Source organism: Trachemys scripta, chromosome 3 (assembly GCF_013100865.1).
Source record: "Trachemys scripta elegans isolate TJP31775 chromosome 3, CAS_Tse_1.0, whole genome shotgun sequence".
Lineage (NCBI taxonomy): Eukaryota > Metazoa > Chordata > Testudines > Emydidae > Trachemys > Trachemys scripta.
The window spans coordinates 63,996,794-64,011,147 of NC_048300.1; the positions used below are offsets into that span (position 1 = coordinate 63,996,794).

Genomic DNA, 14,354 nt, shown 5'->3' on the forward strand with positions numbered 1-14,354 from the left:
ACTTCCCACTGAAGTCAACCCTAGCACTGTCCTCAAGCATCTGACAGATCTATGCAAAGCCAAGCCTATTAGCCCTTATATAGTATTGCAATTCATTATTTTATTGGGAGGTCTCCATATTTTTGTTATTTCTTAATGACTCCAGTAGTTGTGGCTTTATGTGATAATCTCTACTTGCTTATCTTTTTAAATAAAGTCTCTAATCCTCATGGTTTCAGAGAAAAGCTTGGAAATGTGACGTGACTATGGCTTTTGAGCTTTCAAAGATTAAGAGCCCAAAATTATTTTTTTGGTTACAGCTCCTGATTTAAACCAATTTATTTTTGAATATGTGGGGTTGGCAGCACTACATTATGCCAGTCCTTCATTGGACAGTCCAAATAAGAGAACCTTGTCCAGTGTTCCATTATGCAACTAAGATCCCTCACTCGTACTATAGGGGAGCATGAAATGCACATTGAGTGGAATTTCAACTGTCCTAATAAGCAAGAAAAATTATTCCAACTCCAGGAAAATTGATGTGTGGGGAGATGAAACTGTAAGGAGGGAGTGGAGCCTTTCCAGCAGTTTTCCAAGCCAGGCTCAAACTCTAAATCCACTTACAAATTAGAAAGAAATCTCAGAATCAATCCTCCAAGAGGTCTAGAGCAATTTTGTGTTACAAGTTGGTGGTAACTTTTTCTAAACATAAGTTGAACCTGCTCAGGTTGGATAAAAATCAATGATTTTTTTATTTAAATAGAGTTTTTTGATAAAATGCTTTTTGAGGAAAAACCTATCTAAAGATAGTTTTAATTAAGATACATTATAGTTCAAAGACATCTCATCATGGAATAGGGATTATAAATTCTAATTCTATAGTATGAAACAATTATATTCACGTACTGTTTAAGAAACCTTTTGTAAATGGAGTTCCAATAGTTCATGGATTAGGGACCCAATCTTATGGGGTTCCAGGGGCTTCTGTATAAATTTAGGTTAATCTTTCTATCTACCCAATGGGACTCAGTGTTCAGTCTAGAAGATACCACCAGAGATGCTTAGTTTTGCAGTTCTCAAACTGTGAATTTGTGTCTCCAGAGATAATGCTTGTTAACAGCAACAAATCTTTTTAAGTAAATAAATTAATATACAGAAGTGAGAAATGACAGACCTCAACCCTATTGTCCCTCTGCAAATTTGTGTACACAGAATCAATCCCTTACCTCTCTCTAAAAGTGCAAAGTTTCAAAGAGTTCAATGAATAGAAGATTGTTGGGAGCGGAATAGATCTGGACAAGGAGAAGAAGTCTGGAGATAAATGTGAGAAGGGAGGGACAGGCAGGAGAAACAAAAGTAAAAGTATTTGAGCAGCATATTCCAGAAGTCTTCAAGTCTTTGAGTGTAGCTTTCATTGACTTGAGATCTACCATACCATTCTCTCTCTAGAAGGGAAAACTTATAATGCAGCAGGCCGTAAAAGAGACCCAGTATATGTTTCATCTATCTCTGAGTTGTGAAGAATATGTATTAAGGTTATAACAACCAACAAGAATGCACTTTTACGTAGAAATCCATGATTAAATTCAGTCTTCTTGACTAGTGATTAAATTATGGATTAAATCAATTTGATTTAAATCAAATCCACCCTGAATCTGCTGAATTCAAAAATGGTTGTTACCAAGTTGAATTTCCAAGTTTAGACCTTCAAACTTGCAAATAAAAATACATTATATACATACACACACACACAGGCTTGGTAACAACCATATTTGGATTCAGAACACTCTAGTTATCTTAAAAGTTGTTAACAAGTCTTTCTAACAAAACAAATGCCTCTTACTGTTAACTTTTCTGAAAATCCAACTAGTCTATTACGGTTCTCAACAGTACATTACACATGACACAAGCACAAAAACACCCACATACAAAAGCCTAACCCATATTAAGTTTGCAGTGAAATGAAAGGCGATCTACTTTAGCAGTCTCCTACATGCTTCCTGCCAGTTTTGTCACCAAAAACGTTGCTGTCTCTAGTATTTTGCCTAAGAATAGCAAGAGGAGAAGGTCACAGCATCACAGATTTACTGCTCAAGAAAACAGAATATTCAATACTGTAAATAAAGTTCACATTCTGGATCTTCAGGCAATTTTCATCCCTGAATTATTGTTGCAAATTGACTAAGTACTATCAAGTTGTTCTATGAGAGCGATATGGAGTATGTTGAAATACTCAAATGAAGTCCTCAAAGAATAGGAAAGGATTTACTTTGTACTGGGTAACAGTGTGGCTTATTGTTTAAAAAAAAAAAAAAAAAAACCACAGAAACTATAGGTTTGCATGGCAAGGTAGGGGAAGAATATGCATGCCCTATACTGAAAGCCGCTTTGGGCCCAAACCTTTCAGAAGGGTCATACAACAGTTCCTCCTTGTGGAAAGAGTAAGTATTCTTCAATGAATGAAGTCATCTACAGTAGAACCTCAAAGTTACAAACACCAGAGCTACGAATTGACAGCCAACCACACACCTCATTTGGAACCAGAAGTACACAATCAGGCAGCAGCAGAGGAAAATAAATAAAGGAAACAGTACAGTACTGTATTAAACTACTAAAAAAAGGGAAAGCAGCATTTTTCTTCTGCATAGTAAAGTATCAAAGCTGTAGTAAATCAATGTTCCACTGTAAACTTTTGAAAGAACAACCATAACGTTTTGCTCAGAATTATAAACATTTCTGTTACAAACAACCTCCATTCCAGAGGTGTTCATAACTGAGGTTTTACTGTACATGGCTTCTTTACTGCCTGGGGCAAACTCTCACTTAAAAAAAAAAAAAAAAAAAAAGTACTTTTTCCATTGAAACCTCCTTCTTCCGCCCACTTAATGCCCCTTGGGAACTTGTCTTGAAGAAGACCATTCATTATGCAGAGCGATATGCAGGTAGAACAAGCTAATGAACTATCATTGCTTGTAGAAGATATGGGTCTGTCATACTGTGCAAGTATGTAATGCCTTCCCTTCTGTGCTCATTCACAAAGGATACCAGCTATAGGGCTTTGTTATTTATATCACCTTTGGAGTTTAACAGTAAAAAAGTATGCCTTCAAAAGGGTGTAAAATTAAAAATTAAATAAAATTAAAATAAAAAACAAAATACATCTTAGACAATCCACACAAAACACGTCCTAGACAAATTCACTAAGTAGTGTGCAGACTGTAGGCCAAGAGGTCAAATTAAGTCATCAGAAAGTTTGTTTGTGTCAATCCAACCCCAGACTAACAGGAAGGTGGATGTCAGCTTTGCTGACTTCTCTATTCTATTAAGAAAGATAGAACATTTCACATTATCCTGTGTGGTTAATAAACCTATGCCTGGATGACCCCACTTTTTGAACATAGTCTATCAGATTCCTTCAGAGGGTATCAATGAGAAATAGCAGGTTTATGAGCTTTTCTGCTAATTTGATAAGGTGGGCAAAGTTAAGGATATTTCACCTGTTCTAGGGATGAGTGATCTAGCAGAAAGGCCTGCTAAACTTGATGGATAAAATTAAGTTAGAGATATACACTGTGGAATGTATAAATAAAAAGAAGAGCCACTATCTCTATATTTGAGCTTGCCACATCCCAAGCTTAACATTTCAGAAGGAGGGGGTCAAGTTTTATGGGAATCTCAGAGGGTTGATGAGCCAGTACTCTTCTTGAAAGCTGCTTTGTGTTTCTCCCTCCTCCCTCTCCCCTCTTTTTCCTCTTTTAAGTAAAACTTAAAACTCTAGCCCCTATGGTCATGAATAACATTCAAATTTGTGAACTATGGGGTATGTCTACACTAGAAACACTAAAGCAGCACACACCTGAACTACAGTGATACTAGGAGTTCCGCTGCTGCTTTAGTAAATCCACCTCTCTGAAAGGTGATAGAAGAATTCTTCTATCGGCCTAGCTACCAACCTAGTGCTGCCTATACTGGGGCTTAGGTTGGCTTAACTGCATCTTTTGGAGGCTGTGAATTTTTCCACACCAGAGCAACATAACTAAATTGACCTACATTTTAGGTGTAGATCAATCCCAAGTTTAAATTTACCCAGTGATGTCTGCTGGAGACTGACTACATGAAACAATAGCTCTGACGGAGATGTACATTTCTCTTATTCATCTCAATGGGTGAAAAACCTCAAAACCTAGTAACTATTTAAGGGCTTATTCTGGAATAAGAGTGCCCACTCAGGGCACGTCTTCATTACCCGCTGATTCAGCGGGTAGCAATCGATCTATTGGGGATCGACTTATCGCATCTAGTGAAGATGCGATAAATCGATCCCTGATGGCTCTGCCGTCGACTCTGGAAATCCATCGCGACAAGAGGCGGAAGCGGAGTCGACGGCGGCTGGCAGCGGTCGACTCACCGCCGTCCTCACAGCCAGGTAAGTCGACCTAAAATACGCAACTTCAGCTACACTATTCATGTAGCTGAAGTTGCGTATCTTAGGTCAACCCCCCGTAGTCTAGACCTAGCCTCAGTGAGCTATACCAGTATAATTATACTGGATTAAATTCACTCCTTAGTTTATACCAGTATAAAACTTTCCTGTTTATACAAGCCTTAAAGCCAGGTTTATACTATACATTACCTCCTCGGCATAGTGTCAATTAGGAGTGAAAAAGTATGCACAGACAGCTTATATGACCAAAAGATTGCTTCTGCTGATATAGCTTGTATCATTCGGGGAGATGGGTTAACTACACTAGCAAAATAACTCCTTTTGCCAGCATAACCTGCATCTCCATTAGGGCGCTTTGTAGAGTAGACTAACATTAAGTGTTGAAATTAGTTATTTCATAGCTGATCAACATACCCAAGAAAGAAGAGGGCTAGTCACACAATTTTCACAAGCTAGTGTGAGTAGTGATCCATGGCACCTCAAGGGGCAGAATTTAGGAGATTGAGTAGTGGTATTTTCCCCATTTAACCCTGTGTAAAGAGAATAGTTTGAAAATATTCAAAGTACAAAAACTTTAAAAAGTCAACCAAAGAAGTGTTTTAACTGATTTTGTTCAAACTTAAGTTCTTTAGCTTCAGGTAGAGACCAAGAATGAAATTCTTCAGTCCAAATTTGAGTTAAGAACCTAAAAAAAAAAAAAAAAAAAAAAGGGGGGGTGGTGGTGGTGGGAGGTAAGAACAGAATACCCAACCTAAGTTAAAATTAACAGTGCTGTACAACTAGGTAAGAGGTCTTTGGACTACAGTAATGAGCTAGATATATCAACTTCATATGGCGCCATGCAAGTTAAATGCTATTTCAGCTACAGAAGCAAAGTGTCACACACCAAGAAATTACCAATGCAACCACATTGGACAAGCTGAAGAAGATTTAAAGAAGAACAAATGTTCCTGAATGTGGTGAAACACTGAGATAACTAAACAAATTTGGCTAGTTGCTTAGTCTGGAGTTATTTGCACAGATTCTTACTAATGGAGAATTTTAGACAAACGAGACAGGAGTAAGAAGATTTAGCAAGAAAGTTTTGGCTAAATATCAGCAAAAAAAGTTTCCTGACATATGGGTAATTAGAGGGACTTGTCTCCAAAAGTACTGAAATCCTAATTCCTATAGATGGGCAAAGTACTGTTTAAAAAAAAAAAAAAAATGTAGGGACCTAATCTAATCTGGGTGCACATTTTTGAGTATACTCTGAACTCAGCTACCTAACATCATAAGATCAAGAGTAAAATTTTCAATAGCCATTTCCCAAGAGAATTTCAGAGGCAAGTCATATTTGAAAGTGGGACTTTGGCTCCTAAAAAACTGCAAAGCTTTTGTAACCAATTTTATCTGAAAACTATACAGCACTTGGCCCAAAGAGACACCGGAAGATAGCAATGCCACAAGCAAGGATTAAACAGGGAGGAGAAACAGGGATATTCACATTTGCTATAAAATAGCTCTCGGCTCAAGAGAAACCCACCAGAAGTTACAGAAACAAGTTTTACATTTGTGAAGATGATTCCACTGACTCTTCTTCCTACAAGCAGCACCTACACCATATGCTGAGTAATGGAATCTTTAAAGCTTTAAGAGATGCACATTTTATAGCTATTTAGATACAATTTTAATGTTGAGGGAATTTTAACACTAATAATGCTGAAGAAAACCCTAAAAGCTGTCCCCAGAAGCAACACTGCCTTCATTTCAGATGAGAAAATGGACATGAACTCTGTTTTAGTCTAGCAAAACATAACATTTGTCATTTCTGCTCCAGTACCTTTATTATCTAAGCAAAACTACCTTGGCTACCAAAGGGCAAGGTATGCTTGGGCATATTCTTATGAAGGACTTGAAGATATGGTAAGACTTCACTAGTTTGGTTATTTTAAGTCCACCTCAGCAACTGCAACAAGTTAATACTATCATCACTGAAAACAAACCATGAAAGAAATTGCAAATCCACAGATTATATATAAATTATTGTATATACTCGATCATGAGCCGGTTCATTTATAAGCCGAGCCCCCACCCCAAGATGGATAAGTAAAAATGGCAAATTTTTATGACCCATTCATAAGCCAACCCTATAATTCATGCGTTGGCAAACTTTGGCTCCCGGCCCATGAGCATAAGCCGCTTGCGGGCTGAGAGGATTTGTTTACCTCGAGCGCCTGCAGGCACGGAGGTAAATCTAAGTAAACAAAATGTCCCAGCCTGCCAGCGGCTTACCCGGATGGGCCGGGACAGCAACTGGTGGGGAAATTTGTGGGGGGGAGAAGCTGGGGGTCAGGTCAGTAACCCCTGTGACCCCCCCCCCCCACACACACACACACACGACCCCACCCCTAACCTGGGATCTCCCCATGACCCCTCCCCCTATAGTCCCTCCTCTCCCCATCCCCTCCCACCTTACTTGGAGCAAGCCAGAGGAGGATGTTTCTGCAGCTGCTTCGGAGCTGGGGAGAGAGCAGCGTGGCCAGAAGAGGAGAGACTCTGGCACCGCCTCTTCCCTTCTGGCTCTGCTGACTGTGTTGCCTCTCCTTGCCCCCTCTGTTGGGGGAGAGGGTGGGAAAAAGACCTGTGTCCCACCTCTCCACCCCCCATACCCATTCATAAGCCAACCCCCTTCTCTGATGCTTCCCTTTTATTACTAAAAAAATTCTGCTTATGTACGAGTATATATGGTACTTATTTAGTATGCTGCTGCCATGTAAATTTCCACCTATTTACTTTAAGACACTTCTGCAAAGTGATCAAAACCTCTCTCCAGGAAGGAGAACAGTGGGAGTTAAGACAAAGTTTAAAAGATTCTAAGTCTGTAAGAAAAAGAAAGTATCTACAAGCCAAAGGGGGTGGGGGGAAGAGAAGGAGAGATGCCCTGAACACTGATAAGCAAAAGTAGTCCAGCTCCCTCATCTCTAACTCCAAACTCCATTCACAGCAAGAGACTCCTGCCATAGAGCTGTCCCTAAACAGAATGGAGGACTAACCACCTCTGGTTAACAAAACAATTTGATAAGTCTAGCCAAATATCCAGCCAGTGAATGTAGTCCTTATGAAAGAAGAGAGGCTGACAGCCATAGGGAGTCAGAATATGCGCACCCACTAATAAGTTCAGTAATGGCAACAGTTCAAGCTTCCCCAAGCTGCTCATGTGTTCTCACTTGGAATAGTAGGAATCAACCATGCTAAAAAGGCCACACACACCACACCCCGAACTCTTACCCACCAGCCACTATTAAGTTTTTGTGGTGTTCATACACCTCCATTAGGAGCTAAATGGAGAAAAATTATTTCATGTCAAACATTTTCAAGTTCTACAAATTAAAAAAATGCTTTACAATTCTGAAATCAGAAAGGCCATATTTTAAAGCTCAGGTGTTTTAAATTTGGGCACCTAGTTTTATATTTAGGCAGCTAAATGAAGGAGTATCCTTATATTTAGAGGTCTAGGGTACCCACAACTTCCAGTTAAGTCAGTGGGAGTTTCAGGTGTTCATCTCTGGAGTGCAAACCACTTGATAATTAAGTGCTTAAACATATATTTGGGGTAGCTGGCATCAGACTCTCTTTGACCTGGCTTTCTCTAATACATGCATAACGTGTATATGTAAAAACCCCCACCAGACAGACACTCCATTGCACACATTTCTACCACTGGGGAGAAGAGTGAACAACACGTGACAGTGCTAATCACATCATTTAATGGAAGGCATTCAGATACTACAGTGATGAGCATGGTATAATAATCTGAGCAGAATACCTGAGTTTGAATTGACCAAAATTTCCTAAGATCACTTTCAAACAAACAATCTACATAGATTTCTAATACTAAACAAAAATCAGAGTATGAGAAGTCTGTTTCCCCAAAGTAAATGCACTAAATGGAAAACAATTAATGCATCAATTACATTAGAGACTCATTTGCTATACACAAGTAGCTTAATCAAAATAGACAATTGCTCATTCCTTTACATATTACAAAATGTTTCCAATAATTGTTCTCACTAAGCTATCAAGTTAATCTTAAGGCATCAAAAGGAAGATTTTTCACTGGTAATCCTTTTTTTCTTTTTTAGTCTGCAGAGTCTATTAATGGATTGATCAAATTCATATTTGGATTGGGTCCAATTAACCTCTCAAGAAACAGTAATTTCTCAGTATTTTAAATTAATGTTGATATCTTACTACATAAGAAAACTACACACCAAGATATACAATCTCTTGTATATGTTTATGGCCTTTTATGTGCTAAAAGGCCATAAACAGGCTAATGTTACCATTACAGAGGCTGCAAGAAATTGCTCTCCATACGACATTATTGTCCAAAGATTAAATTTAGATACCCTGTCCCTTTCTGAAATAAATACAGAATTCTCATTTTCTCCCCTAGGTTTTGCTTTCATTAGGAAAAAATAGCATTAGCTAACATGCATTAACCTCAACCTAAAAAAGTGTGAAAACTACAAACCATTTTTGTTGTTTTTTAAATTAACATCAGCAAAAAAAGTGGCACCTTGAGGTAGCACAGGTTATTTTCACACCATGCTGATGTATTGGTTCAGCACAAATTCATACAGAAGAATGCACTTCCTAATGTACCAATGCTACTGGTAGCAGCATACTTCAGGATTAGAGGCAAATTCTGAATATAAATTCCTCCATTGGAAGAGACACCACAGAACTACTTTGTCCCACCAAAAGTGCAGATCACATTGATTTTGCTTTTTTGAGAAAATGACATCAACTGAAGTAGCTGTAATTGGAGCAGGTATAAATAACATCAGTCTCTGAAGACAACTGTAGGATCCTGAAAACATGCAAAAGTTTTTCTATGTCAGAAAGGGTCTAGGTCAGCTTTGTCTCAGCTAAGCCATTTATGAAGCCACAAAAATAAAAAATTTCTACACTTATAGTTGTAACCAGTAGGGGTCATTTCAGTGTAAAAATTGCAATGAAAGGAACAGACAAAAAAAAAAATAAAAGATATCCGTTTCTATTCACATACACTGTAGTTATATGCATTGTTTCCTTAGCTAGTCAATTTCACTTTTATTCAAGCATATCGGTTATAGAAGAACTGCATGCACTGCAATAGACATGACATACAGTAATAATTTATCCTGTTAGCCTGCGAAGAGATTACTACATATAGGGTTAAAAGCTAGCAATAAGGTAGATAACTTACCCTGTCATACTTCTACCTGCAAGTTCTCTCTCTAAACTGTCTGATTAGTTCAAAATAAGTCCTTTTATTGGTTCAGAGATAAGACATGAAAATTTCTTCCACCTCAAACAAAAAAACTAGGCCAGTTACATACCAAAACAGTTTCACAGCTTAGGACAATCACAGGTAGAACTTTAAATAAAGCAACATTTATCCTAGTAATATCTTCTAGATTTGGTAAGTTTAAGCAGTTGCTTCTTTCATTTGAGAATAATAGTTCCTAAATTATCTCGATGATGGCTACAGGAACAACTGGAACTAGTTTCCAGTCACAGAGCACTGATTGAAATATAATCTTGCCAACGGATGCTTCATACCATTTTTAAGAGAGTATATGGGATGTTTCTAGTTGAAATCATGCAAAGTTCATATTGCATCACTTCAAAAAGAATGAAATGTTTCTAAACTGCCAGAAAAGTCCACATTGTGATACACAAAGATCTGGCTTGTCAAGACATTTAATTACTGTAGGCTTTCATTATTCCACTCTCCAGATCAAGCTATGTTTATTCTTAGCACATGCAAGAAGAGGGACCATTATCCAAACTGAAAGATATTTTAATCATGATAACTTTCTATATACTTATAATATTCTGTATATGTATATTTGTTTTAAATCAATTTGTTTCTAAGTATGTGGGAAAGAAAGACCAATGCAACATAGAATGAATCAAGCCTCTTGAAAAATTAGTTCAGAAATATTTATTAATTCATTAAAATACTCAACCCAATTCTGCTTTCTTCACTTCAGCTATGCCTATGCAACCCCACTGAACGAATCCTGAGGGAAGAATGTTATACTATTTGTTTCTGTATACCCATGACACCAACTTCTCTCATATTTTTAATGTTGTGGTTTACTTAACTTGTGGATAATATCAGTTATAAAACTAGTATTGGATACTAAAATGATACGTTTACCAGCAAAGAACATATTTAGAAGGCTGTTACTTTTGTCAGGGTGGCAGTTTTATTTTAATGGGTTTTGTTTGTTGTGTTGTTTTCAAACAGTTTTTGGACGAGTGCCTCCTCCTTAAAAGAAATTTCCGAACTCTTTACTGCCCTCTAGCCCCAAATCCAAGAACACCCTCTCCTTTTACTTTCCAGAATTGTCCGGTCTGTTTTTAAAAAAACCACCAAATAAAATCTCTTAACACGATGTATTTTACTCTTACATTTTAAGCTTTCCCTTCCTCAGCAACCTGACAAATGTCAGACTCCAGGACTCCTTCCTGCCAAGTAAAGGTAAACAAGTAAGCTACAGGGGAAAATATCCCTGCATTTCCTATATAGTCACCACATATGAAGCAGGCAAAGTGAGCTTGGCGGGGTTGGAGAAGAGCTGCTGCCGTACGGATTTTTCCCTTATAGGAAAAAGGAAAGACGCATTTCATCATATGGGGGTGGGGGGTGTTAAGTGACAGGAACAGGAAGGAGAAGTTTGCCACAGACGATCAGTCTTTCTATTTCCTTCCACAGAAGGAATCCGGAATAAGCATCACGTGTATTATTGATCTCTGTTTATTGCAGGAGGGCAAATTGCCAGGCTGTTGTTTCAAGCACTTTAAATCTTATCAAGAAATTTGGCAGGGACATCAGTAATTGACCGAGTTGATATTAGTTAACATTATCTACGAATGAAAAGGGATTCGAGATGGCAACAGTTTGTTATAAATTCCAAAACTACTTCACAACTACCAAACTTAAGTCAACGTTTCAAAACATGGGTTTTTCTCAGCAGCAGCAACATTCAGTTAAATCCTTGTCCGAAAGTCAGCGTGAAGGCAAAAAAGTTAGCTGCTACCACAACACGATTACTACCGGTCTAATTTTCCTCTCCCGATTGCGAGAAGCAGACAGTCTCACGTAAGAAACGGCATGGCTAGCAGGAGCAGAACCATTCCTAACGTCGAAGAAAGCAACAAGGCTAACAGAAAGAGAAAGCCTAGGCTACTACCTGATACCAAACGCTGCCAGGAGAGAACAGCTCAGTCTCGGTGCCCCACCAAAATAATTAGTGAAATCCTCATTCAAATTTAAACAATCGCAATTGATGTTTAGACAAACGCAGGAGAAAGAATAAGTAACAACTCCCCAGAGCTGCAAATAAATATAAAAGAGGGCACCTGCCCATGATCAGTGGAAGGGTTGGGAAATAATCATGTGTTGCTCCCTTTCGAACTGCACGGAGATTTAAGGGGGGGGGGAGAAGAGAAGAGGAGCAGAAAAACCCAGGCAAACTCCGTCAAGAACAAGGTCCCCCCGCCCGCCCTGACACCTAGCAGATAGACATGTTACTACTCAAAGCAATTCGCATTTAAAACCCCCGCAGCTCACGCAGACTCTGCATTGGACGGGTTGGGAGGAAACAATCCGGTCACAAGGCGGCGGGACCCCTTTGCCCAGCCCTTTAGCTGGCGAACGAGAGGGGCCGCAACCACACCTCGGCTCTAGGCAAAGGAACTAAAACTTCGCAGAGAGGGAAGCGGGGAGGCACCGGGCAGGGCGAGCCTGGCGGCGGGGCGAGGGCAGCCCTGACAGGAGCAGGGAAGGGGCCGCGCTGTTGTTACCTTCGCAGACGCCCACTTCGTACTCGGTGATGGAGTCCCCGTTGAGCGGGGGGCGGATGACACAGCGAAGCCCGCGGTCGCAGGCTCCGTGCAGCCCGTAGACGCCCCCGCAGCTCTCGTTGCGCTGCCGGGCGCACATGAAACAGCAGCCGCAGATGCCCAGCACGATGCTGCCGGGGCAGCTCTTGGGCTCCTCGCACTTGGACTCGTCGCAGGGGAGGCAGACGAGCGCCCGGGTCCCGGACTCGCCCAGCAGCACCAGGAGCAGCCACCCCGCCCCCAGGTGCCAGCCGCCGCCGCCCGGGCGCCTCCTCCCCGCCAAGACCGCTGCCAGGTACATCCCGGCCGCCGCAGCCCGGCCCGGCCCGGGGGAGCTGTGCAGAAGCCCCCGCGTTAGGTCACGGATCCCAGAGTCCGGCCCGAACCAGCCCAGTGTCGGCTCCTGTCCGCCGCCCCCGCCTCCGGCCCCCGGAGAAAAGTTTCCTCTCTGCGGCGCCAGCCAAACTTCTGCTCCAAGCGGCGGCGGCGGCTCCGCCCGCTCCCCTCCGGGAGGCAGCGTCTGTCCGTCGGTCGGTCCCTCGCCTGCCCCCTGCGGGCTCCGCGGATCCCCCTGCCCCAGCGGCTCCTCGCTCGCTCAGCTCCGTGCGAGGGCGCGCTGGGAGGCTGCTGCGGCGGGTCCTGGCGGAGTAAGTGCGGCGTTTGGTTCTACCCCGTTCGCTGCCCGAGCCCGGACTCCAGCCTTCGGCTGCCTGCGACTCTCCCAGCTCTGTACGCGACCCCTCCCCGTTCCCCATTGGGCGGCGATCGCGATCGCCCCGCCCCGCCTTTCCGTCCGCCCAGCTCATTGGCTAACTGACGCCGCTCCGCCCCCTCCTCCTCAGCCCCAGATCGTGGAGCTAGAGGCGCAGCGGCAGCCGCCTGGGCCCCACAGCGGGGACCGTCTCCCTCCGCCCTTTCCTAGCCCGGGGCTCCGCGCGCGGGCGGAGGCGGAGCGACGCGAGGCCGGGGAGGGGCGGGCACATCCGTGTCGCCGTGCGGGCCGGAGCTCCATGCCCGTGGGGCCCCGCCCGGGTCGAGAAGGCAGCAGCTCGGAGTCGAGACAGGCAGCGCCCCGCGCCCGGGCGGAGCTGAGGGAGCCTCCCCCCTTCCTTGGGGTACAGGACCCGGCACAAGACTCTTCCCCTCCCGCCGCTGGCTCAGTGGCTCTTCTCAGCCCGGAGCCCCTGAGCGAGGGGGTGTTACTGGGCCCCAGCAACGCACCGGGGAGCGGCTCCTGCCCGCAGGACTGAGGCGGAGGTGCCCGGCGCACCGGGGGCTGTGTTGCGATTTAAGCTTTTCTGGCTTCTTACAGGGATGAGCGTGGTGTAAACATCTGGCCAGCTAGGAAGTGTCGCCGCCCTGCCCGTAACAGCGCTGACAACACCTCGCCAAAAGGGTTGGGTGCTCTCCCAAGCCCGCTTCTTCCTTCCCCACCTCTCACCTAAGGGAAAAGCCTCATTGCTCCCGTAAGTTTAAGACCCTGAGCTTTTCACTTCCACTTCCAAACAACACGAGAAACCCAGCGCTTACAGCGTGTGTGTAAAGTGTAGCGTGTAAAAATGTAGACACCACGCATGTTATCGGTCTCCACTGGAGCAAAAATATTAAGCTTTCCTACTTATCAGTAAATCTCCCTGTCAAACTGCTGCCCTTCCCTGACTGAAAACAGAAGAGCATTCCTCAAAAGAAACACAGGGATATGTAATAATTAAGCAGAAGAGCGAGTATGTGGGAGCTAGGGACTCATTGAATTAAATAAAAGAAGAACAGGAGTACTTGTGGCACCTTAGAGACTAACAAATTTATTAGAGCATAAGCTTTCGTGGACTACAGCCCACTTCTTGTCATTGAATTAAATAGCTGAACTACATCCCAGTGGAGAAACAGAGAACAGTGAGTAATAGAGGTGGGAATTAAAATAAATAAATAAATAGTTTGCTTTGCTCTCAGTAAAGTGTAGGGAAAGTAGCCAGCTAACTGACAAGCCAGGAAACCCTCTAGTCAGAAGGCCAGCAGCTCTTTAGACTGTAGGGGTTGGTATACCTAGTAG

General features: G+C 42.4%; 1 protein-coding gene across 4 annotated transcripts in view; it reads right to left on the bottom strand.

Annotated features, from left to right (window-relative positions):
• The window catches only part of CRIM1 (cysteine rich transmembrane BMP regulator 1), a 316,866-nt gene extending 303,838 nt beyond the window's left edge, over positions 1-13,028 (bottom strand). For 3 of the 4 annotated variants that reach the window (XM_034764948.1, XM_034764951.1, XM_034764949.1), the window contains exon 1: positions 12,266-13,027. In XM_034764948.1, coding sequence (XP_034620839.1) covers positions 12,266-12,605 — 340 coding nt within the window. In that variant the 5' untranslated portion in view covers positions 12,606-13,027. Of the gene's footprint in view, positions 1-12,265 lie in introns of all 4 variants that reach the window. The other variant, XM_034764950.1, reaches the window with a different exon arrangement.
• Positions 13,029-14,354: the final 1,326 nt, after the last annotated feature.